Consider the following 26,995-nt stretch of genomic DNA (forward strand, 5'->3'; position numbering starts at 1 on the left):
AATGCTCCTGTCAGGCTGGAGGATGAGATGGATTGTTAATGTCATTCCTCATTTAAATGAAAGTATTGCAGAATCTGCATTAAAATCTCTCAGGCTTTGAAATATGATTCTGTTGTGGTGTGCATTCATTTTGGCTTGGCATCCAATGCATATTACACGAAACCAAAATGGATTAGCAGAAAATTGGCTGTTACAGTCGCAATGGCTGGGTTGTAAAGAAAAACAGTGCATCAGTTCACCTGCATACAACACTGTCTTCACAAGGTACCAGGTTGAGATTACAGTGGCTTTAATATGAGGTAAACTGGCAGCATTTGCATAATATTTGTAAAAGTGTTTTGAAAGAACTGTGAAAGACTTAGAAACTGTGTAAATCTGAAATATCGTAAATACTTAATGTTACTGATATATTAATGCTTAAATATGGCTGTAAGACATACAAGCTACAAATTCTTATCACAAGTGAATCTGACATGAAAAAAGAAATGTACTGGTGTGCAAGTTATTATGCTTTAACTTCCATCCAGAATCATATGACATGGTCAAAGGACACTTACTTAAAAAACTAAATATATAATACAACAACATCATCGCAAAAACAAATATACAGCTTTATCATACAGTTTGAGTGTGTGTGTGTGTTGAGGTTACTGCGTTTTCCAAATATTCCCAAAGGCAAAAAAGAAAAAAACCTGCTTTCAAAATCCCTGAACCCTGCCGTCTTCTCTCAGTATCGCTGCTTTCCATGTTTCCGTACGTCCGTCATGCAGGTTTTGGGCCGCAGAGCTGAAAATAAAACATTGTTTTTAATTTGTAAACAGGCTCAGGAGGTAGTACTTATGTTAGCTTCACAGAAAACAACAGAAGTGCATGCATGTCCTCATTAAGCTAATTAACACGTGTGTGATGCTTGTGAGCACCTGGGTCAGCTGTTTGTTTCTTCTTGTGCTGGTGAATGATTTGATTCTCATTGGTCAATTTCACATCCTGGTCCTCCACATGGTTGCTTTAACGACAGACATTTCCTCAGTGAGTTTCACGGACACCGAAACTTGTTTACATGAACAAAAATGCATCATGGGGCAAAAATGCAGCCTGAATGTGAACCGTAGGCTAGATGAATGAAGATAAGTGATCATAGCGTCTCTCATACAGTTCATTAAACACACACACACACACACACACACACACACATCACGCCCAGGGCATAAGAGAGAGCGATCAGCCCAAACACTGAGTCAGTCAACAGCAGTTGTGTGTGCGTGTGTGTGTGTTTTGTCTGGGTTTGGCATTGAGTGCTCACATTGAGTGTGTGTGTTTAATGCATTTATGTGGGAGTTTAATTCATGCAATCTCAAAAATAGAGCTTACAAAAAAGTTTTTTCCAGCCTGATGCAATAGAGAAACCCACATTTCTGGAAAAAAAGTTGCTCAAATTGCTTTAAACAAGAAAACACCACAGAAATCTAAAATGCAGTGTGTACCTTATAATTGTGCTCTTCTCTCGGTGTGGGATTCGAGTTTTGTCTGTGAACAGTATGGTGTGGTAAGGAACGACAGGGTCCAGAGTTGGCAGAATCCCCCGTGAAATGTTCTTCACACACTCTAAAATCCCGTTATACACTAACAGGTCATCGACTAGGAGCTAAACACACAAACACACACAACGACTGAGCTCAGCTCATCAGATACAGAAAAACAGGAGAATGAAACACTGACTTCTTACATTTGACAAGCGTACAACATAATTCTGTGTGATGGTCTAAGCAAGGATGCATTAAAGAGAACAAAAGTAACCGTAAAGACAAGGATAAAAACAATTCTATTTCAAATAAAAGCTGTTCTTTTAAACGCTATTCAAAGAATCCCGTTTTCAACACTGATAAATCACAAATGTTCCTTGAGCAGCAAATGTTTGAACAAATATACACAGGCTTGGTGAGCACAAGAGTCTTTCAAAAACCTTAAAAATCATACCGACCCCAAACATTTGAATGGTAGTACATATTAGTATTTGGCAGTAAAACATGTAAATGACACAGTAATTTGTGTGCATGTGTGCGTTTTACCCCAAATTCCTTGACTCCTCGCTGAGGTGTTTTGAAATAATTCCATAATTTAATCATGGAGACTGTCATTGGCTGGTCAAAGATGACATAGACACGGTTCACCTGGAAAAGATGCAACAATAAGATCAAATTCTGACCACTGAGGTGGGGTATGTCATTTTTCAAAAACGCTTTAGAAAACTGAGTCGGGGCCGAGTACCAAAACAAACTTGTAGCCAATCAACAGTAAGGGGCGTGTCTACTCATGATGTGGAGGAGAGAGCGTTCAGTGAACAGCCGAGCCGATCGACGGAAAGATAGAGATGGCGGATAAAAAAACAAAATAGGAAAATGTTTGCGGAAAGAAGAGGCAAGAAGTAGGACTGGTGTAAATATCGGATCAGCTTTCCAGCGCTGGAGAGAACTCAAGGAGCGGAAGGCCTCCGATCGGACGCCGAGGTTGCTTTGTTTCTTCCCGATAGGTTAGTAAAACCGTGTCTACACCGGACACGCCGCACCGCAACAGCTAAAGTCTGCCTACACTGGAGGCGACAAAGCGACCGTTGAAAATCATTTGAAATTTGTGTCAGCACGTCATAAACAGAACTCGGCAGCAGTTTTCTGCCGGAGATTTGCATCCAGTGTAGACAGCAAGCATCACTGATTATAATGACTCCAATAGTTTTTTGGTGCGCCGCTCGCATCCGGTGTAGACACGGTGTAACATTGGTTTTGCTTTGTTTCACAGAACTAATCGTTGCCTGGGTTGCGTATGCTATGTATGTGTGGAGCGGAGCTATCAAAATAGGGGCGAGACCCTTTTGGGGTAGGGACGTGTTTGTTTTGGTGATTTCAAATATCAACATTGGCTTCAAGAAATCGCTTACCCCACCTTTAAGGAGCACGTATTATTGAAAATCACACTGTTTATGGAAGCGTCCTGATGATTCCTTTGGGATATTCTTCTGTAAAGCTTGCTTGGAGTTACAACAATAATCAGGGGGGCGGAGCCTAGCTGATAAACCTATGGTCACACAATCACACACACAGTTTGTCCTCACCAGCCCAGGCAGCACTGGTGCGAGCCACATGTGTTGCCCGTCATGTGTGTTATTGACCCCATCTATCAGTTTATCAGGAGTGCGGACATCACCGCACACATTATCCAACACATTCACGCTGTCAGGGAACGCAGCGATGTCTGCGTGACAAATTAATGAAAATGAATGTCTTGTTGAGTGATGTGTGTGTGTGGATCCTTTATTGATCACTGTATGTGTGTGTGTGTGTTTGTGTTCATAAGGATACTGTTGTCACTGAGCGGGATCTTCTGGTCATTCTGGTCATAGAACTCTAGTCCATTAAGGCCGATGTAGTATGGGTCGCCCCACGTCGTCAACAACTGCAGCTGGAAAATAACTGACAGAAAACCAGTCAAGGAAAAACTCAGGAGATCTCAAACACACACGGAAATGGTCCGAATACAAGGATCAATGAAAGAATGGAACTTTGCTGAATTGTTACTTTCTGCCATACTTGCCAATGTTTGATAAAAAATGTATGAGCTATACATTGGCAATTATGGCAAAACATTTAAAGCTTAATATAATTATTTTATTTTTATATTTATTTTTATCAGCCTAATAAAATCATTTATTTGAAATAATTATTTAGATTCATCCATCTACCTACAGACAGAAAATAAAAACCTAATTAGACTAAATACACACACACACACACACACACACACACACACACACACACACACAATTTCTAAAAATAAATCTTGAATATATTTATTTGAAATAATCGATTTAGATTATATCTTTATTTTTTTCTGTATAATAAAAATTTATTTGAACTAATTCAGATTTTTTAAAAATCTATCCTCTATAGTCAGATAAAAAAAATCTATATTGATTATTTTGAAATAAATAAATGAAAGAATGAATGAATGAAACACACACACACACACACACACACACACAAATATGTATTATTTGTCAGATCTCACAGGGAATTATCTATTAAAATAGATAATTTTTTCCAATAAAGGCTAAAAATTATACATATAGACAGTTTTTTAAGCTATTTTCTTTTACTGGATAAAATAATCTATTTTAATAACTGATATCTGACAATACATTTATGACTAATAATGTTTGTTCCTAGTGTTCAGTTTGCTTGTAATGCATGAATCAACAGCATATTTAAAGACTGTCTCATCAGTAAGCAAAAGCGAGGATACATCCGCATGGCATCAATGGAGCCTCATAGTCCATACTGGCCAACTCATCTCTCCGGTTCCCACCCCTGAAAACACAAACAAACAACATCATCCCTCAAGACGAGAGAAAATATGTGGAGTTAAGGTTGTTACGCAAAGATGACTGTAATAATATAGAAAGCGTGCTGTACCAGTGAGCGTGTGTGTCCTCTGTGATTTTGCTGGTCGAAGTAAGCGTTCTGTTATGGGCGGCAGGGCTCGTGTTGGACTGATAGTCTATGAACAGAATCTCCTGTGCGAAGTCAAAGTGGCAATTCCCCGGACCCTTGCGAATGAGAAACCCCCCGAGTGGAGAAATACACACGCCGTCCAGAAACACATGCACAACCTTCAACTGGAGGAAACACATGGCACATGAGGCGCGTGTGCTGAAAAACACTAGTGAACACACCTGTTGAATTGAAAAACAGACCCCAGATTTTACTCTCACCCCTCTGTAAGAGTCTTCAGGCGATTTGTTGTAGTTCCATATTCTGAATCCAGCGATTGTCTGCGGCTGGCCGAACCGTACAGCAAGTGTGTGATCAGAACCAGACGTGAAGGGAATCAGCCACATGTGTTTATCATCTGTGGTGATGTTCATCCCATCAAACAACCTGACAGAGGAAGAAAACAGGATTTAGAAACCCCAAAACCAGCTCCATCTCAAATCTCATATACAGAATGTATCTTTCACTGACTTATCCAAAGTTCGAAGGTCGTTGCTGTACTCAGGGAGGTCGTTGAGGTCACGGGGTGACGCTGTTACCATAGAAACATCAACAGGAATGCTCTCACCACCCTTACCAACGACCTCTAACCCCGTCAAACCCACATAATGAGGGTCACCCCACGACGACAACAGATTCAGCTGCAGAACTAGAGAGAAACAGAGTTCAAATATTCAATTAGATTTGTTTATTTGTGTAGCACTTTTTACAATACACATCATTCCAAAGCAGCTTTACAGAAAATGCATGAAATACAAATTTTTACAAAGAGACATGAAACTACATTTTGTACTTTTTTAATTAAAATGCTATTTACATGATAAATATATTTATCTATTTAAATATATTCATTAAAAAAAATAAAATAAATTGTGTGTGTCTGTGTGAGACCCTAGACCACAAATTGAGTGAGTGAAGTGACATACGGCCAAGTATGGTGACCCATACTCGGAATTCGTGCTCTGCATTTAACCCATCCAACGTGCACACACACACACAGCAGTGAACACACACACACACAGCAGTGAACACACACACACTGTGAACACACACCCGGAGCAGTGGGCAGCCATTTATGCTGCAGCGCCCGGGGAGCAGTTGGGGGTTCGGCCTTGCTCAAGGGCACCTCAGTCGTGGTATTGAGGGTGGAGAGAGCGCTGGACATTCACTCCCCCCACCTACAATCCCTGCCGGCCCGAGACTCGAACCCGCAACCTTTGGATTACGAGTCCGACTCTCTAACCATTAGGCCACGACTTCCCCAAGAATTATACATCATCTGAAAGTTGAATAAATAAGCTTTCCATTGATGTATAGTTTGTGGTTTGTTATGATAGAGCAATATTTGTCTGAGATACAACTATTTGAAAATCTGGAATCTGAGGGTGCAAAAAAATCTAAATATTGAGAAAATCACCTTTAAAGTTGTCCAAATGAAGTTCTTAGGAATGCATATTACTAATCAAAAATTAAGTTTTGATATATTTATGGTAGGAAATTTACTAAATATCTTCATGGAACATGATCTTTACTTAATATCCTAATGATTTTTGGCATAAAAGAAAAATCGATAATTTTGACCCACACAATGTATTGTTGGCTATTGCTACAAATATACCTGTGCTACTTATGACTGCTTTTGTGGTCCAGGGTCGCATATATAAAAACACACACACATAGTTTTGTGATTTATTGATACTCACTACTGCCAGTATTAAGTCCTGTTATTTCCTCTCTAGTATCAGCACTAGAGTTCGGTGCTGATACTAGAGTATCAGCTGATACATCGCTGCACAGTTCGGCTGCAGCGATGTGGTCCAGATCCATCTGAAGCAAAACACATCCCATGATTCATATTCACACATTGTTTGACCTCAATAATGCGTAAAAACAAGAGCAGAATTTTATATAGGGCTCATTTATATATTTATAATAATATTTATTTCTGTTTTATACTACATTTTATTTTCTTCATTCATAATGTCAAGTATATGGTTTCATACAACACAAAGACAACAGCATCACTACTCCAGTCTTCAGTGTCACATGATCCTTCAGAAATCATTTTAATAAACTGATATGATACTCGAGAAACATTTCCCGGTTTAGAAAGTTCAACAGAACAGCATTTACATGAAATAGAATCTTTTGGAACATTATAAATGTCTTTACGGTCACTTTACGGTCACTTTTCAATCATCCTCGAATTAATTTCTTTAATAAAAATATCTCACTTTTACATTAAGCCCAAAATATCTACAATATGAGTGCTTTAAAAGTAGCATCACATACGTGGGTGTGTGTATCCTCCTTCCTGAACCCGGCCTGTGTGAACGGCCTCTCCTCTCCTTCACCGTCAGCCGTCCGCGGCCGCTGCAGCTCCTCTTCCTCCACGCCCGGCCCGCCCATCTCCATCTCACTCCCAAACGTGTCATCATACTGCGCCATGGCCTCCAGGATGTCATCATCCGTGGTGAACAGGATGGTATCACCAAACTGATCCAGTTCTGAATAAAATGAAAGAAGTTCAAGTTATAATTAAAGGATTTAATTATCAATTACACAGCTTTGCATCTTTAAAATATCTGCATGATTTGCAAATAAGGCCTAAAATCACCTAATTTAATGATGCCGAGTTAAAAAATACAAATAAAAACTTTCCCATTTTTTTGGAAAAATTTTATAAACAGTGGTGGCCAAAATTATTAGAACACTTGGCATATTTAAGAGGTTTCAGTTTTTTTGTTGAATTGGCCATTACAATACCCATAAAATGAACTATTGCCGGAACTACCGGTGATGGAAGGAATCTGCTAGAACATTGAAAATGACGGACTGGCCCCCCAAGTCCAGAGTTGGAAAATAAACTGGACAGATCTATTGTACATTCAAAGGAAAGCCTTTGGCTTGAGTTGCAGGAGGCATAGGATAACATTAGTGTTGAAGTTCTCAGGAAATATACTGACACTATGCCAGAGAGATTTGCTGCTGTAATTGCTGCAAAAGGTGGACATAGCAAATATTGAAGTTAAAAGTGGATAAAATCAGTACTACTCACTTCATCTGATATTTGTTGTGCTTGGAGGCAAAAAAGGTCAATATTTTCAGATCTGGTGTGTGTGTGTGTGTGTTTTTTGGCAAAAATGCCAAAAAAAAAAAAAAAAAAGTCAAATTTCGAATTTAGGAATTGAAAAAAAATTTTTTTAACAATGTGTACGCCATTTCAAAGAACTTTACATAAACACAGGTTTATAAATAAATAAGCTTTTCACAAAATCTGTCATTTCCTGTCACCGTTTGGATGCATTAAACAAATGTAGCAGGAAACATCTGGTTCATGTTTGCATTTTCTTCTGTCACTGGCCATAATTCTAACCCTGAAAGCAAAATTAGGCATAAAACATCTTCAGAATGGGTGTCCTGTGTTTGAATCCTGGCTCGAGGACCTTTCCCTATCCCCCCCCCCTCTGTCCCATTCTACACGGTTCAATCATAATAAAGGCAAAATGCCATAAATAAACCTTAAAAAAGAAAAAAACTCTTCAGAATTATTTACATGTGTGGAAATGGGCTGAGAATTGGACAATTAGTTTTAATCTGGCTCAGAGGAAGACCAGAATCATGTCTCTATGGCAGTGTTTCTGCTGATTAAAGCGGTCATCGAATGCCCATTTTCCACAAGTTGATATGATTCTTTAGGGTCTTACTGAAAAGTCTATAACAGGGCTGTCCAAACTCAGTCCTGGAGGGCCGGTGTCCTGCAGAGTTTAGCTCTAACTTGCCTCAACACACCTGCACGGAAGTTTCTAGTATGCTTAGTAAGAGCTTAATTAGCTGCTTCAGGGGTGTTTAATTAGGGTTGGAGCTAAACTCTGCAGGACACCGGCCCTCCAGGACCGAGTTTGGACAGCCCTGGTCTATAACATAATTTGGTTAAAATTTCTCAATGGTAGTGTAAAAAAACTTCTTTTAATCTCTGTTTTCAGCAAGCCATTCTAGTCCGTTTTGTTTTAAATGCTAATGAGCTCTGCTCGCCCCGCCCCTCTCTTCCATGGAGTGACGAGCAGACTGTAAACTTCAGCCACAAAACTTGCTAACTAGCATATATTAGGAAAGGCGATTTGCAAAGATTCATAAAAAACCCCTTATACTCACTTCTTCTGTAGATGAAGCTGGATCACGAATGATTTGAATGAACATAGACGTATTTAGGCAGATCGGAGATCATCGCATTCCTTTCAAAAACGAAAGTAACGTTAATCCTCTGCGTCTTCAGCGGCTCAGATGTTGGGAGTAAATGATGACTGCTATTTTCATTATTACATCCAATACAACAACAGAACGCCTTAATCGTTTAATCTTGTCTTCCCGGAGTCGACACAATGGCAGACGGATGACAGCTCACTCAGGGCGGGTCTAAGGTAAGACGGCTTGTCAATCGACTATCGTGGGAGCGGCCTGTACAGAACTACATCATTCTGACAGGAATCTCAAGAATTTGAGAAAGGGGACTTTAAAATAGGGATAAAAAAAACACTGGGTGGATTTTTATCATTATAGGATGGATGTGTACACACACTTCCAACACACATTTATGTCAAACAACTTGTAAAGTGAGTTTTGCATCCGATGACCCCTTTAAGGCATAACACGAGACTTCTTCACCTTATAAATGCTTGTCAAAAGCAAAAATATTACAAAATGCAATATTTTGTGAGAAAGTGTGACATTCTTTAGCAAAATAGCCACTATTTTTAGAAGCAGCACCTTACCTCCTGAGAGCGTTCCAGAAGCTTTGGCAATCTCTCCTCGGAATATACAACGACCATCAAGAATCATTTCCACTTCTCTCGCTCCTCTGAACGAGTGAATCCTGGACTTGTTGTAATTCCAAACACGGATCATTGCCAGGCAACATCTACCACCCAGATCCAAGCTGATGACGTGCTTGCGACCCGGTGTGAACGGGGCCAGCCAGAGGTGCATGTCGTCCTGCGTCCGGTGTACTCTGTCTATCAGATTAGCAACAACGCGTGGGTCTTTCCCGTAGGCCGGCAGGATATTGATATCCGGTGGGTCGGCCGTGATGTGGACCGGTGTGACCGGCTCACCGCTGGAGGAAAAGATCTCGATACCGTTTAGGCCGACGTAGTGACGGTCGCCCCACGTGGACATGATGTTAATGACGAAGTGGCGACCCTGCGGGAGCACCGGGATCTCAAAGTCCTCGTCAGGGTCACGAGGGTCATCTTCGGGGTCGTCAGAATCAGGGAGGGCCGGTGCGGAGGGGCGTCGGGTGGAGACAGGTGTCGGACGGGACTGACGCTGAACAAACTCGTCGAAAATATCTCCCTCCAGCTCCATGTTGGAGATCCGCCCTCGCTGACACTGGTTAAACTTCGTCAACGAATCCCAGGACTCCATTAACGGGTCATCCGGTTCACACCAATGAGGTTTCGGTCTTTTGTTACGGACGGACGGCGGGCTGCATTCCTCTGTGGCAAGAAGAAACAGATAAAAATAAGCAGTCATGAACTAAAAATGTGCATAAATTCATGGGGAAGTATGATTAGCTGCATCCGAGTTTATATATTTCTCGTATGCACTGGTCATGGGACAGTATGCAGGGTGTATTAAGATTCATGAAACAAACTGCTTTTTTACCTCAGTTTTCTGACATACTTCTATGTGAAACATGATATCAACAGGAAAAAAAGAGGGGGGTATTTGATTTTACCCCTTGGGAAGTAGTGGGAGTTTCATACCATTTTAGAGGCAAAGCGTTTGACAAAACATTACAAAGATAAGCATTCATATCTTTAATAATGTTCCTGGTCTTAGGGTCTTTTTCTGAATGTTTGTTAGGCCTCAATATCTCATATATATCATAATTATAAACTATAATAATAATAATAAAATGTGATTAAATGAAAAATAATTGACCACAATTTTTAACTTTTTCAACTAAAGTGCTTTTTGTCAAATAAGGAGCTAGTAATGAAACTAAATGAAAATATAACAATTAATTTACAACAAAACAATTATTAAATGTTTTTGGAAAATAACGTGCTGCTAATGAAATGAAGGTGAAAATACAACAATTAATTTATTTTATTTTAATTTTTTTATTATTTTATTTTAACAGAACTTTCATGAAAAAATATCTGAATTATATAATATTTTTCTTAATTATTATTAGAATTATTGTTGTCATTATTATTACCACTTTGAGAAGTAGGTTTTACTATACAATAGCAATATAATGCAAACTTTTTTTGTGGTTTGTTGCAAAATCGTCTGTCAAACCTGCACCAATCATTCACTCTAGGGTAAATATGCCCAAAAAAGTAAAATTACTAAATTTTTTAATTATTTAAATTTTTTCCAGATGAATAGTGATATATCACCCAGTCCTAGAACCAAGTGCCACAAACCTGTCTAGCAATAGGGATTGTGGGTATGGTTATACCAGAAAAGCATGAATAGACCATCTGACAAGCTTTGTCATATTTTCAGTGCACTATAATTTGCAAAGAACGAACTCTAATCGTACATACTACTCTAGATGGCTAGAATGCAGCTTTAGTGTATGTTCAGAAATGCACCTGTTGCGGTGAAGTCGCTGCTGCGGTCCGGTTGTGTTCGGTTTACAGACCGTGCTGAACCTCTCCTGCCACTGATGGGCTCTGTCCTCTCAAACCGCTCATCCCACAGGTCCAAACCCTGGTCCAACCTATCACTCAAGTGCTGCTCTAAGTGCGATTCTTGTTCTGTCCGCAAGCTGTAATTCAGTCCCAGATCAGGGTTCAAATCCAAAGACTCAGAACTGAATTCGCCGGACGCTGTTCTCTGGAGGCCTTTGTTGCTGGAGGCCGCTTTACAGGAGCGCACAGGGTTGCACGAGATGTCAGGCAGCACTGAGTGTTTGGATTTGGATTCGACTGTATTCTGTGACTGGAGCCACTGAGGAAGCTCTTGATCCCGAGACGCTTCAGCCTCGTCCTCTGGGGTTCGATTCAGAGGCTGGAGCCAATTAGGAATCCGACTGGAGGACGGCTGTGTGGTCACCGTTTTCATCGCCTCTGTCCGGCCGGCGGGTAACGTGAGGTTCAGAGGAGGTGAGTCGTCTCTCTCTACAGAGTCTCTCTGCATTTTTGCCACACAGCTGCCAGGGTTAACTGGGTCAAATTTGTCCTGGCTTGTTTCTTCTACTGAGACACCAGCATTCGACTCCTGAGGCTCTGGGTCATGTGGGCTGCAGTCTTGCAGACTGTGTCCTGAAAAGACAGGGCTTGGAGAGGTGCACTCTGGGAGATGTGGTTCCTGGAGCTCAACAGAGATGCTGTAGTCAAAGACTTGGTTACCACAGCCCTTCTCCAACTGACCCTCGAACACCAGAGTGCTGTTCACATACAAGCGAACGTGTCGCGCGCCAACGTCCAGATCCTGTCAGAAAAACACACGTACATTCAAATAGATCATCAAATGTGAGTGTTACCAATGAGCAAAAACATCTGGGTATTTATATAACATGACATGAATTTCACTATTAACAAAATATTAATTGTCCTTAATGGGATGAAATATATATATATATATATATATATATATATATATATATATATATATATATATATATATATATATATATACACACACACACACACACACGTAATACGTTTGTATAAAAAATACTAATAAAAAATAATACTAACAATATAAATATTTTTGAATAAATAACACTTAATTTTCTATGAAAATTGACGATTTTATCCAATAAAGGCCCAAAAATCATCATAAAAACACACAGAATAAATATATTAATTAATTATGCAATGTTTATAAATTTGTTTTTTAAGTCGCTTATATATATATATATATATATATATATATATATATATATATATATATATATATATATATATATATAGCCTATAAGAAATATTATACTTATGGAAATCTAATTTTATTGTAAAAAGATGCATGCGAGTCTTAAATCTGAGAAGTTAGAGCACACCGATAACACAAGCAGGACAAGTTAAGTATCAAAGTCTAACACTTATGAATTATTTGAACAAACCCCTAGCTCCAAGTTTAAGTCATAGTAATAGTGATGCTTGACTCAGCGAACACTACATACTGCAGACTAGAAATGAAATAAAAAAACATGCAGGAGGGACATCCATACAGCACTCACACATTCTCTCACACAGAGACACGAGTCACTCCCTACCGTTGAATCTGTCCGTATCTGTTTGTCAGTTAGTGTGTAAAGAAACATTCATGCCGGAGACGAGTGCAGTGATCAGACTGACAGAGCGCTGGTGTGGGGGAGCTAAACTCAGCTAATCCCTGCAGCTAATCTCCAACTGCTCCACATACACACACACACACACACAAAGTCACAAACACATTTTTTTCTGTTTTTACAAGAATTCATATCTTACAATAGTGCAAGAGAGCACAATGACTACATTACATTTACACTTCATTACAAATGCCATTACACTGGCATTTGCTCAATCAAATTTGCGCACTTCACTCCACAGATGAACATTAAAGAACTCTTGATTCAGAGCAAACAATCATCCAGAACACCCTAGCAACACTTTAGCAACTGCATACAATCTTTTTTCATCCTAAACTTTTTCTCTTAAATTTTTTCATTTGGCCAAGTAAGATTTACTTTTGACTACTATAAAAAGTGCAATAAAAAAATGATTTGAACTGGTTCCCTTTACTCATTACACAGCAGGAAAACCTGTTTTCTCCCCCCATTCAATATACTGCACAATAATAATAATAATAATTATTCTAAAAATTAACTAATCAATAAAGAAACTGATTACTATTGAAATAATACAATTTAATTGTAAAATAACAAATGGGTACTTAATAATAATAATAATAATTATTATTATTATAATAAAGACAGCAATAATAATATTATTAAAACATTTTGTATTACTATTTAAATTTTTTAAATTAAATAAACTGATTACTATTAAAATAATACTATTGTACTGTAAAATAACAAAAGGTACAACTATAATAGTAGTAAAAATAATAATAAATTATTTAAGAATTCATTAAATTCATTTATTTTGGTGGAAAATTGCAGGCACGCCTTGAAGCTTTTCTTTTGTTGACAGCAGATTTATAAATGATTCACATCACAAATTTAAGTTGGTTGGCATGTGTTGCATTGGTTGCTCTGAGACACTGAAAACACCGGATCATGAGCAGCTTCACGCTCTTCAGTCAGGTCGGAAAAATCCATATAAATATGTAAAATAGAAAGTTTTAAACAACAAGCATATTTGCTGGCTCACTGATGTGTTGATCATGTGTTTTGTAAGTGCTTAATCTGCAAACGTTCTTGCTGATGTACACTGAACTGGATTGATGGATGTGCTGCTCTGTTTTATCGATCAGCTTGTACCTTCGGCTGTACTTACATTAAGGCTGTGGTTATAATTCCACATTTTGATCCGAGAGATGTTGAAGTTTGGAGTTCGTTCCACATTCCTGATGATAAAATACAGCTGGACGGGTGGGTGGAACGGACAAGCCCACATGTGACGCTTTTTTGTGGTCTAAAAGCACACAGATATGGAACACATGCTAATTATTTGCATCAATTATTATCTTTGTTCTACAGTAGTGTGTTTTCCCCACTTACTTTAGTTTTTCCATTGACGAGGGCAGCCAGATTCCCGGGCTGGTCTGTGTTGCGAATGTCCAGGTCATGTGGAGACACGTAGAGTTTGTGATTTTGTGGACAGAAGAACTGAACCTCTGTGAGCCCCACCTGACCCGGGTGACCCCAGTTTGACAGGATCTCCATGGTAACGTAAAGAGTGGGCGTCACCTGCAGAGATGCTTCCCTCTGCTGTCATGCAAACAGAGAAGATTTAGTCACATAAAGGCCTATAGCAGTTGGTAAACCACAATGGTTCAAGCTGGTTGAATGATTACTATGGTCCATAAACCTTGCTGAACACCTTAAGATGTTGTTTTTCCTCATTCATAGGTCACCTGTCTACTATACAGTACATGTTAACACAGATATACTCACAGTTAGAGTGAAGCTGCTGCTCTCGGTGAGATCAGACTGATCATCAGCATCGATCTTCTCTAGAGCCTTTAACAAACACTTCTGCTGCCTGAGAGAGATGGAGAAAAAGTATTATAGTGTTAAACCGTGTTAAAACTTCTTAAAAATAGAACCATTTAGTTGCATGCTGCAGTTTATCATTTCTTTATTATATAATAATGGTGTGCTATAGTTTTTGGGTTTTATTTGTAAATTTACACTACATTGTGTTCAAAAGTTTGGTGTAGGTACTTTATTTTAAGGAATTCATATTTATATTTATAAAGGATGTAGAGGCAAAAGTGACAGCAGAGGCATTTAATGCTACAAGAGATTTCTATTCAAAACAAATGCCGTTGTTTTTCAAAAATTCTATTCCTGAAAAATCCTGAAAAATAAAATGTATAGTTTTTTCCACAAACAAATACTCAGCACTACGACTGTTTTCAGCATTAATAATAATCAGAAATGTTTCTTCAGCAGCAAATCAGCATATTAAGGATCATGTGACACTGAAGACTGGAGTAATGATGCTGAAAACTCAGTAAAACAAAATGTAATAGTATTTCACAATATTACTGTTTTTTTATATTTATCATCAAATAAATGCAGCCTGGGAAAGCAGGAAAAAAAAAAAATCATACAGACCCAAACTTTTATTTAACTACTTCAAAAGTAGCTTCCACAACACTATATACATGCTTTAGGACTGCATACCTCAGCTCCATGAGAGCGATTCTCCGCATAGCTCTGATAACCTGATACTGATCGTCATCATCATCATCTTCCTCCTCCTCAAAAACATGCAGGCAAACATTTTACAGTGCCTTTTCATCTTAATTAGGCAACATTATCTATTATTTATGTATGAGTATGACAAAGCATTTTATATGTGCTGTAACTGATGTGTTGATGTAAATGAAGCTCTACCGGCGTGTGTTGGGCCGTCCTCCTCTCCTGCCGGTGCGTTTGCAGCGGTGAGTTTTCTCTCTGCAAGGCCTGCAACACGCCGGCAGCCGTTTCCTCTGAATCTCGCTCCTCCTGCACCTTACGAGCCGCAGACAGGGGGCGCTCTATACGACTGCACGGCCCTACAAGACAACAATTCATATGTTAGTCTGTTTAGAACTGGTGCTGTACGTGTTGCTGTCTTGCTGCCTACTAAAGCAGCATCCTAACTTAAATGGGAACATGCAACATGTGCTGCAATGCAGACCAGACTTTATGTACATATTTCTCTATAATTCTATTCATTTGGAAAAATGGCGCCGATGATGGCAGCTATTGTGCGTTGCTCTCCAGTGTTTGTACTGTTTTTGTTTGTTTTTCAAATACGGTTGTTATTCTTTTATTACCTGTGTCCTGTTGCTGTCTTTCTGTTGCACTGTGGAGCTTCTGTCACTACAACAAATTCCTTGTATGTGTAAAAATACTTGGCCAATAAAGCTCATTCTGATAAACTGTTAATGAAGCATAAACTGTTGAGTAAGTGTGAGTAGCACATACGTGACTTCTCCTGTCTGCTACCAGATGTTCTCTCTGTCGGTCTCCTGACGGTGACTGGTTTGGTAGGGACGTACAACTCCACATCGTCCTTTCTTTTAGCTGAGAGAGAGTGTTCGATCTTTCGCCCACCTGCACACACACAATAAAAAAAAAAAAAATCACCACTGATTTTGACTGAGCTAACATCCTCAATCAAGAACAGAACTAGAGCCGTGCAATTTGGGGGGAAATTTTATTATATATCATTATTTTTTTAATTCTAAGTATTAATAGTGAATATATTAACAATTATTATAAAAAAAAATTAAACAAAACAAGAAATATTACTGTTTTAAAAAAACAAGTATTTATGAAATAACCTACTTTGAGACTGCGGTCAGAAATCATTACCTTGCGAGGAGGGGCTGAATTCCAGCATGATGAGGTCACCATGGCTGAGCTGCTTGCTGATTGGCTGGCTTGTTGGTTGGGCAAGAAGTGTGAGGTCAGGGAGACTGTCGCTGCTCTCCTCTCTCTCGATCTGCTCCTCGATCCATTCCTCCTCCGACTCCTCTCCGGCCGAGTCTCGAGTGCTGCGTCTGACGCTCACCTCCAGGCTGCGTCGCAGAGCCTTAAACACACAAACGCTGGTCAAGTATTGAGTAGGAAGATGAAGCACAATTTTTTCCACATGATTTTTGGGTGAACAATCCTTTTAAGAGCAATGCAATGTTTGTGTAGATCCTACCCACCTTGACCTGGTCAGCATTCAGAAGAACCCTGTCGACAGTCTCCGGCTCGCTGCGTGACCTCAGGGCGGCAGACCGTGACGCTTTACTGCTGTCGTGAGCAGACTGAGAGACAAACACAAGGTGTTACAGTCATTATAACAGAATGGCATACTAAGTACTATTTCTCAAAGAGAGTGGCATGTAGCATGTGTAATGTACACAATTTTCTGTATCCATGGAATACCTGGATGACACACTACATTTGCCCAAGTGTGCCAGAGCACATTGTATGGAATACTGCATCCCACAATACAATGCGCTAGTTGACTAGTATTTGTTCAGACTGTCAAAAAGACGTTTTCACACCTCATTCCACTGAAAATGTCATTACAGAATTAGCATAATTATGAAATATTGCAAATTCAGAAATACTTTTTAAGGCAATGCTCATAACAGAAACAGATGTTTTGGAATTTGGAGTTTCCTGTGTTATTAAAATAACTTTATTAATCAAGCTATTATCGCTAATTTTCTTTGTACAGAATTCTTAACATTTGAAGAATTATTATATGGGTGAAAAAACATAATAAATAATAATAATTTTTAAATAATAATAAAAAACATGAAATAATATAGATAAAATATACATTTAGAATGAGAAAATGTAAACAAATTTCAAAATAAAAGTCGCATATTTTTCTGGCCTGTGAAGACGTCAAAATTCAAATAAAATAAAATAAATAAAAAGAAGAAGAAACCTTTTTGTGAAACCTTGTAGTGTTGCATAACTACAAAATATACAGTTTATCCCTTATATATTTAAATATAAATGTTGATGTTTTTAAATTCCGAAATAATGTATTATATGGCAATGCTCATAATGCAAAAAATGGATTCATGTGTTTTCAAAAATACCTAACTATATTAACTCCCCTTAAAATACTAAAAAGTGAGATCACAGTTGTCAGGTGGAGCTGGAAGTTGAAGCTTATAAACCGTAATTAAAATCTAGATTGGCCAGAGTTGAGAACTAGTAATTACGGTAATTACAGTAATTCTAACATGATAAATGCAACATTATTCCTGAGATGAAAACTGCACAATCATATTCTCACCTCCATATCTGCACTCTTGTACGGCTCAAAGTCATCGGAGTATCTGTGCTCTGGTGAAATCTTCCCTTTTTCCCCTTTCTCAGTGCAGATGTACACAGATTCCTACAGCAATGTGCATAAAGTTAAAATGCAGTGCCATACTGAAGAAACAGAAAGGGAAGAAATTAAGTTCATACAGCACACGTCTAGTGTGGAATGAGCGTTTTGGGGTTTGTTCAAATCACTGTAAGTGATAGTAAGAGTGACTTATGAAGCCATTAGCAGTAACTGGACAGTGTGTGTGTGTGTGTGTGTGTGTGTACCTGCACCCATCGTCGTCTCTGTGCTTTCTCAGGCGCCGTGTGGCTCCTCTGTTTCTGTCGATCGACCGCACACTTTTCTCCACTTTCTCTGGATGAATCTATGTGAACACAGCCACTTTATTTCATTCAGACGTCACAGGAAGCCTGCGCTCATACATCAGTGTAGGGTGAGTGTTTACCTGCGGTGCGTGTGTCTCTCTGTGCCGGCGGAGGAGCCGCTACCGAAGGCTGGAAGGTTTTCCTGCTGGATCGGCTGTTCTGAGGCGCATTAGCAGTGTTGACATGAGCGCCGTTGATGTACAGATTGAAGCCCTGCTCCAAAAGCTCCAACTCCGTCTGGCGAGGATCCTTCCTCTGCAGTCTTCTCAACGCCCTGAGAGAGAACATAAAACTCACACACTAGCTGCTCGTCTCACATTGACTGAAAGATGCAGGTAATTCAAAGGAAATAGAGGTATTTAAACAATAACTAATTTATTCAGGTATTTCACCCTATGCAACATATATTTCCCAGCAACATATGTATTACATTTTTGATCTTGCAAATTTAAAAATCTGGTTTTCTATAACTTTTGATTGTGAATTCTGCGGGATCTGTTCGATTTTTTAAATGTTTTTGAAAGACTTCTCTTATGCTCAAGTAAAATTAACTGTAAAATTGTTAAACATTATTACAATTTAATATAACTGTTTTCTAAAGGAATATATTTTATTATGTAATTTATTCCTGTGATCAGAGCTGAATTTTCAGCATCATTACTCCAGTCTTTAGTGTCGCATGATCCTTCAGAAATCATTCTAATATGCTGCTCAAGAAATAATTCTGATTATTATTAATGTTGAAAACAGTTGTGCTGCTTCATCATTTTGCAGAAACCATGATAAAGCTTTTTTTCAGGATTCTTTGATGAATGTAAAGCTCAAAAGAAAAGCATTTATTTGAAATAAAAATATTTTGATCAATTTAATGCACCTTGCTTAAAAAAAAAAAAAAAAAGAAAAAAAAAAAGAATAATTTACAGCTATTATTGCAAATTGGCTTCATAAAGAAACCTTTGAATAATAATAATTAAATAATTAAAAATAAACATTAAATAATAAATGTAAAATGATACATTTAAATGTAAAATTAGATATGAAATAAAAATTCAAATGTATAATTTTTTGTGAATAACTGAATATCTAGCCTAACCAGACAAGCTGAAAAAAGCCTTATTGGTACATTATTAGTAATTTAATTTTAGAGAATATTATTAATAATGAATCATTAGTATAATATACTAATACTATTAGATTTTACTAATCACTCATAATTTTAGATTTAATTTAAATATAAATTATTTGACTTTTTTGCATGCCGATATCTCCAATGAGACAGTAAACAAGTTGAGATTAGAATGCGCCCCTACAGAGAATTGAGCTTTCTGAATCATCGTGTGCGTTCTGGAGAAAGACAAGACTTCGTTTCACTGGCAGCTGGTTATTTACGAGTATCTGAGGTCAAAGACAACATGTCACTTAACGCTACTAATTTCCACGGCCAGTTTGAATTTCACTCGAGAGGGTTTACAGCCAATCAGAGCAGCTCATTAGCGGGTCCAATCTTGTAGAACGTCACATGGACGGGGAGCGTTTGCATGCGATTCCTGCTGTGCTTGTAATAGTAGCCATATCATTCAACCTGAGCTCACACAGTTAACCAATTTTTGCGTTATCTGACCTGTGTTTGTACGTTTGGGTTCGGGTGTGTCATCAAACCTGTTTTTGTGCTGCAGGTTGATTAAATATTCATCCAGCTTCTCCTCGGCCGAGGAGTGTTTCCCTCCCCTGCTCCTCCTGAGCTCCTGCTGACAATACAAACTCTCAATCAATCTGAACACAGAGAGACAGAGGCGACAGATGGGATGGAATGGGAATCTTAAGGAATTTCCTAGTCATTTGACAATTATGATTACTGAACAAATCTTTTAGCAATTTTGCGGAAGCAAAAATATATTCAATGCATGTATAAATAACGACAGGTTTACTTTCAGCCATTAGTTGTACAAACAGTTGACTCAGCATATTAACCCATGACAGGAGCAAGTATTTTATGATAATTTTTTTTTTTTTTTAAAGCAATATTTCACCCACAAAAGTCCATAATCCATAATAACGCTTCCATCCCCTGTTGTAATTGATGGACTGGAGTTGTGTGTATTATTGTGATGTTTTTATCAGCTGACTCTCATTCTGACGGCACCCATTCACTGCAGAGCATCCATTGCTGAGCAAGTGATGTAATGCTACATTTCTCCAAATCTGTCAAACTCATCACCATCTTTAATAGCCTGAGGGTACATTTTCAGCAATTTTTAAATTTTGGGTGAACCAGTAACTCTTGAGTCTAAAACTGATTTGTGAATCTCTAATAGCGATTCGTTGAAAATAATTAGTTCATAAGAGTCATTTGCATTATATGCTTGTTCTTGCATGCAACCAGCAAGGAGGTTACAACAGAAAGATGTGAGAGACAGACATGAAAGAATAGAGACAGGATGACTCTTACAGAATCTGCACGGTTATTCAATCACAGCATCTGGACACTAGAGAGGAGCATGTAACCAGAAGAGAAGAGAGAAAACAGACAGGAAAAAGAAGATAAAGTGGAAGTAAGCTGACAAATTAGGAGTTTTGCTCTTGATTGAACAATATTATTTCAATACGCAGCTCATGTGTTTCTGTCAGGTGTCCACTGCACATGACACCTCCAATCACAATTCAGCAATGTAAAATCAGTGTAAATCACTGTACTGATGCTGTAACAGATCTACTTGACCAAACCTACTTGCGCTGAATCATGATCAGCTTTTAGCAGAAATAAATAACTTTTTCTTTTGACCAGGAATGCTACAAGACTGTTTTTTTTTTTTTTTTTTGAAGCTATCCTTTTGAAAGGAAAAAGTTTATTGTATTGTCATTTTATCATTAAGATTATTATGTTTTTATTATTTTATATACTTTTAATATTACCATCATCTTTTCGCTTTGTTCCTCCACTTTTGCAGGTCACATAAAAGTGTCCGTAAAATGCATAATATAAAAAATATATATTAAAATGATCAAAATTGTGTTATTAGTTACGTTATTATTTTCTGATTTTCATTTTGTTTTAATTTAAAGTTCTAGTCATTTCGTTGTGTATTGTTGTCATTATATTTGTATTTTTTTAAATTGAGGTTTTAGTTATTTTAATCCATCAAGTGAAAGCAAATATGAAAGGTCTTTTTATATTTTATTTTATTTCAGTTAACATTGGTTTTTTCAAGTAACAGAACTGTTTTTTTATGGTTTATTTTTAGTTTACAATAAAAACCCTGGTCTGAACATGTTTCTAGTCTTATTTTCAGTATACAGTCTTCCAGTATGGATATAAAATGGAAACAATAACGTTTTATAATTATTATTTAGGTAAGCAAAGGATAATAAACTTCTCTAGATTTAAATGCTGCAGGGGCTGGCGCTCTCCTTGGCAGTGGCAGGTCGCAGCGCCACTTCCTGTGGCATCCCTAGATGCCACGGCAGCTGCCACGGTTTTTCTCGCCATTTCTGCTGTTTGCGCGGTAAAAACTATGCTGTTCTCAGTGGCGAGTGATGGTGTTTTAAAATATTAAGTCAAAGTTCCCACAGGTGTGTTATTTATTATTATTGTTATTATTATTATTATTATACATTTTTATGTATCAGCTGCCAAAGTTTGTGCCAGGAGATTTATTTGTACAGATTTATTTTTAAATAAAAGATTTGATGATGCATATTATATACCAGCAAGCAGATGCAACCAGAATATGAACCCAATAAGCTAAATTGCATAAGTATTTTCCCATAAAGAACATATACATAAGGAGTGCTTAGCTGTATAGACATATATACTGTCTATACTCTGTATATATAGGAAACTTTATTTTTTTCTCTTATTTCTTTCTTTTAATTGGCTTAGAAATCAGAAATAATTAGAAATAATAACCAATAAATGATTTGTTAATGTACTACAAACACTTTTTTTTCATCTTTATCACATATAAGGCATAATAGTTTCTGTACTGTTATAAATGATATGTCAAGTAGCACTGAATTGTTCATATATTTTATTTATTACCTGTAGATGATTTAAAAAAGCACAAATAAACCATATATTGTCGCAATCGTGTGTCTTCATGTTTCCAAAGGTTTCTGCCTTTTATTCAGATAACACAGTGATAGCTAGACGCTTTTGTCCATATTAGGGATTTCCTGGTAAATTGTAACTTATTACTTCTATATGAGTCCGTCTTGCACTTTCTGCACCCTCCGGCTTTGTGTATGAATGTGTATGTATATATATATATATACACACACAGTCACGGCCAAAAATATTGGCACCCTTGGTAAATATGACCAAAGAAGGCTGTGAATATTAATCTGCATTGTTAAATCTTTTGATCTTTTATTTAAAAAAAAAAAGACAAAAGTCTAACTCTTCATTGGATAATAAGAATTTAAAATGGGGGGAAATATCATTAGGAAATAAATGTTTTTCTCTAATACACATTGGCCACAATTAACGGCACCCTTTTATTCAATACTTTTTAAAACCTCCATTTGTCAGTTTATCAGCTCTAAATCTTCTCCTATAATGCCTGATGAGGTTAGAGAACACCTGACAAGAGATCAGAGACCATTCCTTCATCCAGAATCACTCCAGATCCTTTAGATTCACAGCTCCATGACGGCGCTTCTTCTCTTCAGTTCACCTCACTCATTTTCTACAGGGTTCAGGTCAGAGGACTGGAATGGCCAGCAGAAGCTTGGTTTTGTGCTCAGTGACCCATTTTTGTGTTGTTTTTGAGGTTTGTGTTTGGATTATTGTACGGTTGGATGATCCAAACATGGCCCATTATAAGATTTCTAACAGAGTCAGTCACTTATTGATTTTTTTATCTGTTGGTATTTGACAGAATCCATGATGCCATGTGTCTAAACAAGATGTCCAGGACCTCCAGCAGAAATATAGGCCCACAACATCACAAATACAGCAGTATATTTCATTGTACACATGGGGTACTTTTTATCCCTGTGTTCACCAAACCCATCTTGAGTGTTTGCTGCTAAAAAGCTCATTTATTAGTTTCATCTGACCATAGAAGCCAGTCCCATTTGAAGTTCCAGTCGTGTTTGATAACTGAATGTGCTGGAGACTATTTTTGGATGAGCTAGGAGATTTTTTCTTGAAATCCTCCCAAACAACATGTGGTGATGTAGGAGCTGTTTGACCATTTTTTTCTTAAGGTTTTCTGACCCCGAGACTCAACTATTTTCTGCAATTCTCCAGCTGTGGTCCTTGGAGAGTCTTTAGCCACTCAAACTCTCCTCCTCACCGTGCATTAGGACGATATAGACACACGTCCTCTTCCAGGCAGTTTCCTAACATTTTATGTTGATTGGAAATTCTTAATTATTGCCCTGATGGTGGAAATGGGGATTTTCACTGCTCTAGCTCTTTTCTTAAAGCCACTTCACTAATTTGTGAAGCTCAATTATCTTTTGCTGCACATCAGAAATATATTCTTTGTTTTTTCTCATTGTGATGGATGATTAAGAGAATTTGGGCTTTGGTTTCCCTGCTATTTATATTTCTGTGAAACAGGACGCCATGGCTGGATCATTTCATGTTCATAATCACCCTGGAGTGCTCAAAATTGTAAATATGAATGGGAATATACTTCAGAGATATTTTACTCTTAAGAATTACTAGAGGTGGCAATAATTGTGTCCAACATGTATTTGAGAAAAACATTTATTTCATAATGATATTTTCCCCATTTAAAATTCTTATTATCCAATGAAAGGTTAGATTTTTGTGAATTTTTAAAATAAAAGATCAAAAGGATTAACAATGCAGCCTTCTTTGATCATATTTACCAAGGGTGCCGTTATCTTTGGCCATTATATATATATAACCTTACTGTTGTCACATTTCCCTGGTTAAATAAACATTACATTCAAAAGCCCAAATACAATTATATTTAGTATTTTTACACTGTGTAAAATTCTTTATCAAAACCAATAAATCTCATCAAGTTAGTGTTTTTACGTATTTTTACACTTATTCCAAAATAATAACAAAAGCCAGTAACAATACAAACATATTTTATTAGAATTTTTTATTTTTTATTTAAATATAAAAAAATGAAGAAAAGCCTAAAACAGGCCCGATTATATTTTTTCTTATTTTTTTGTCGCTCTGCTCTGAATACCTTAAAATTTAAAAGATTTTCTGCAACACCATTTTGTCTGATATGTGAATTATTTATTAGCCTATTTTTTAATCCATGCAGCAAATGCTTTAAAAATTACTTTATTGCATTCCAGATGATTTTAAAGAACTTTTCACTATAAATTTTACGGATAGCTTGAGTATACAGTAAAATGTTGTCATGAATTTGTTTTATTCCCATTTGTAAAATAGGCTACAATTTAATTGTTGCAGTCTAACCCGATCTCATGAAAGTGCGTGTAGCATGATTTTCTGTTTCTATTTGGCGTAATGTTTATAAGCAGAAATTGACTTTGTCATGCAAAAGACTGATACATTCATTATTAATAGCATGGCTGGTTCAGTCGACAGAAATACGGGACACACGGGCCTATAATTTACAGCTGAAATGTTTGCAGGGCAAATCTCAGGTCAGTCTCATGTTACGCACAGTGCATACACCTGTACACCTGCAGGCGCCACTGATTGTGTGTATATATATATACACACACACACACACACACACACATTCACACATAAAAATCTCAGGTCAGGTTGTTGTCAGGTCTTATATATATATATATATATATACACACACACACACACTTTAGTTTTGGCTCAAATTCTTACACTATTACCTTACTATTGACTTTTGCCTCAATAAACTCTTGCTGTAAAGGTATAGGATAAGATGTAGAATATGGTCATGCATAATAAGGCATTAGTATGTGCTTTATGAGTACTAATAAACAGCTAATATAGTAATATGCAAGCAGCTTGTTAATAATTAAAGTGTTACATTAAATACATAAAAAAAATAAATGTTGTGTGTGTGTGTATACAGTATTGGCTAGCGGCAGCTAGGCACTCCTTATCTATGTATATGTTCTTTATGGGAAAATACTTATGCAATTTAGCTTATTGGGTTCATATTCTGGTCGCATCTGCTTGCTGGTATATAATATGCATCATCAAATATTTTATTTAAAAATAAAACTGTAGTTTACAGCAGATACAACTCTGACAGCGGATACATAAAAATGTATGATAATAATAATAATAATAATATGTAACGTTACAAGAAAGGCAAAAACTGCTAAAAGAAAACAAACAGCAAATAATCTCAATTATACTAGAAAAGAGACACTAGTTAACGCTACATAACTATGACTTTAAACACCTTTATTAACTGTATATTATTAAAGTTAACCTAGTCTTAACCCAGCTACTGACCAGATCAGATTAGCCTCTCTGCTAACAACACATACACAAACACTTTCCGCTATTAAACACTACCTCATAAATCCTCATATTAAATCTAGTATTCATTTCTACACACCCTGAAATAAACGTGTTGAATAATAAAAGCTTTCAACTTACAGTCCATGACATTTCTCAGCTGAAATCGCTCCTCTGTTTGCAGGAGCGCTCAGTGAGGGCTGGTAACCAGGAGAAACGCTGAGCAATCACAGCGCGCTCTCTAAACACATTCCCCGCCCATCCAACTGTAACTACGAGAAATTGACCAATCACAGCGCGCTATCGAAAAACAGGCCGCCCACACTGAGACAGAGAGCAGAGACGATGACCAATGATAGCACGCCTGACGCCTTCTCATAAGAAGATCCGCCCACACCAGTGAGGCCAACGCAAAATGCTCGTTCATTCACAACTTGTGATAAATTAATCGATCAATTGAAAAAAAAAAAAAAAAAAAAGAAAAATATATATATATATATATATTTTTTTTTTTATTCCGATAGAATTTACATTGGATATAGCAACAAGTTTCACAAAACAATGCATTTGAATATGTTGAAATACTATTCTATAATATTACATTTTATTCCATCTTGCACTACTGACCTTAACACTTATATGGAAACACTTTTCAATATGCAAAGCGGTCAAATATAAATAAATAAATATTTATGTAAAATTATGACATAAAATCTAAAATATGTTTATAATTTTTAATGTGCCCCGTTTGTTTCTTTGTATTTTATTTTTTAATCGTTGTTACCATTACTACTATTTGATGCGTTTATGCATATTTATACTCATAAAATACAAATGGACCATTTCTTTTGAACCCTGAATAAATAAAATGGAAATAAGGAGCTAAAGTCAACCCTTGTTCATTGAGTTATCTTTCATAAAGGTGTCAACTAAAGTTAATAGTGTTTTTAACCATCTTTAAAATGTTCATATTACCATACCTGTTTCTGTTTGATAATACACTGATGATACTCACTGTGATTGTTGTTTTCCTTCCAAAACGATGTCACTTCCTGAAGGCTGGTGTCATAAAGGAAATCACTTTTGAAGATTTACAGACTAACAGGGTGAAAATATCAGACACACACACATATATATACTGATTATCAAATAAAATAATAAATTCTTCATTTCTGATTAGAGGAAAGTAAAAAATAAATATTAGAATAT

At 37.1% G+C, this 26,995-nt stretch overlaps 1 protein-coding gene and 1 gene segment (V, D, J or C); one reads left to right on the forward strand and one right to left on the reverse strand.

Annotated features, from left to right (window-relative positions):
* Positions 1-26,995, forward strand: part of LOC306863410 (Ig kappa chain V-III region MOPC 63-like) — a 773,265-nt gene that overhangs the window by 33,535 nt on the left and 712,735 nt on the right.
* LOC306863384 (katanin-interacting protein-like) lies at positions 13-26,020 on the reverse strand. 4 transcript variants are annotated; one of them, XM_079406690.1, is made up of 27 exons: positions 25,928-26,020; positions 20,032-20,117; positions 18,453-18,646; positions 18,274-18,371; positions 17,972-18,073; positions 16,878-16,979; positions 16,537-16,756; positions 16,147-16,275; positions 15,571-15,731; positions 15,358-15,434; positions 14,623-14,710; positions 14,227-14,436; positions 14,003-14,140; positions 11,150-11,990; positions 9,317-10,039; positions 6,837-7,051; positions 6,248-6,371; positions 5,016-5,193; positions 4,766-4,931; positions 4,467-4,669; positions 4,297-4,361; positions 3,357-3,467; positions 3,110-3,249; positions 2,070-2,171; positions 1,485-1,645; positions 921-1,006; positions 13-786 (listed from the first exon to the last, which is right to left on the reverse strand). In XM_079406690.1, the coding sequence occupies exons 1-27, from the start codon at positions 25,937-25,939 to the stop codon at positions 728-730; spliced, it is 4,791 nt and encodes a 1,596-aa protein (XP_079262816.1). In that variant the 5' UTR covers positions 25,940-26,020; the 3' UTR covers positions 13-727. The 4 variants fall into 4 exon arrangements, with proteins under 4 accessions (XP_079262816.1, XP_079262815.1, XP_079262817.1 ...); XM_079406689.1 differs by having other exon boundaries at positions 20,032-20,120; XM_079406691.1 differs by having other exon boundaries at positions 15,358-15,431; positions 20,032-20,120; positions 25,928-26,003.

The sequence above is a fragment of the Barbus barbus genome (genome assembly GCF_936440315.1).
Source record: "Barbus barbus genome assembly, chromosome: 44".
Classification (NCBI taxonomy): domain Eukaryota; kingdom Metazoa; phylum Chordata; class Actinopteri; order Cypriniformes; family Cyprinidae; genus Barbus; species Barbus barbus.

Excerpts from the sequence above, each read along its gene's own strand:
- LOC306863384 (XM_079406689.1), bottom strand. Across the intron at positions 18,372-18,452 it reads GAGAGACACACGCACCGCAG|ATTCATCCAGAGAAAGTGGA; the intron begins GTAAACACTCAC and ends GTGTTCACATAG. Across the intron at positions 787-920 it reads GAAACAAACAGCTGACCCAG|CTCTGCGGCCCAAAACCTGC; the intron begins GTGCTCACAAGC and ends TTTTATTTTCAG.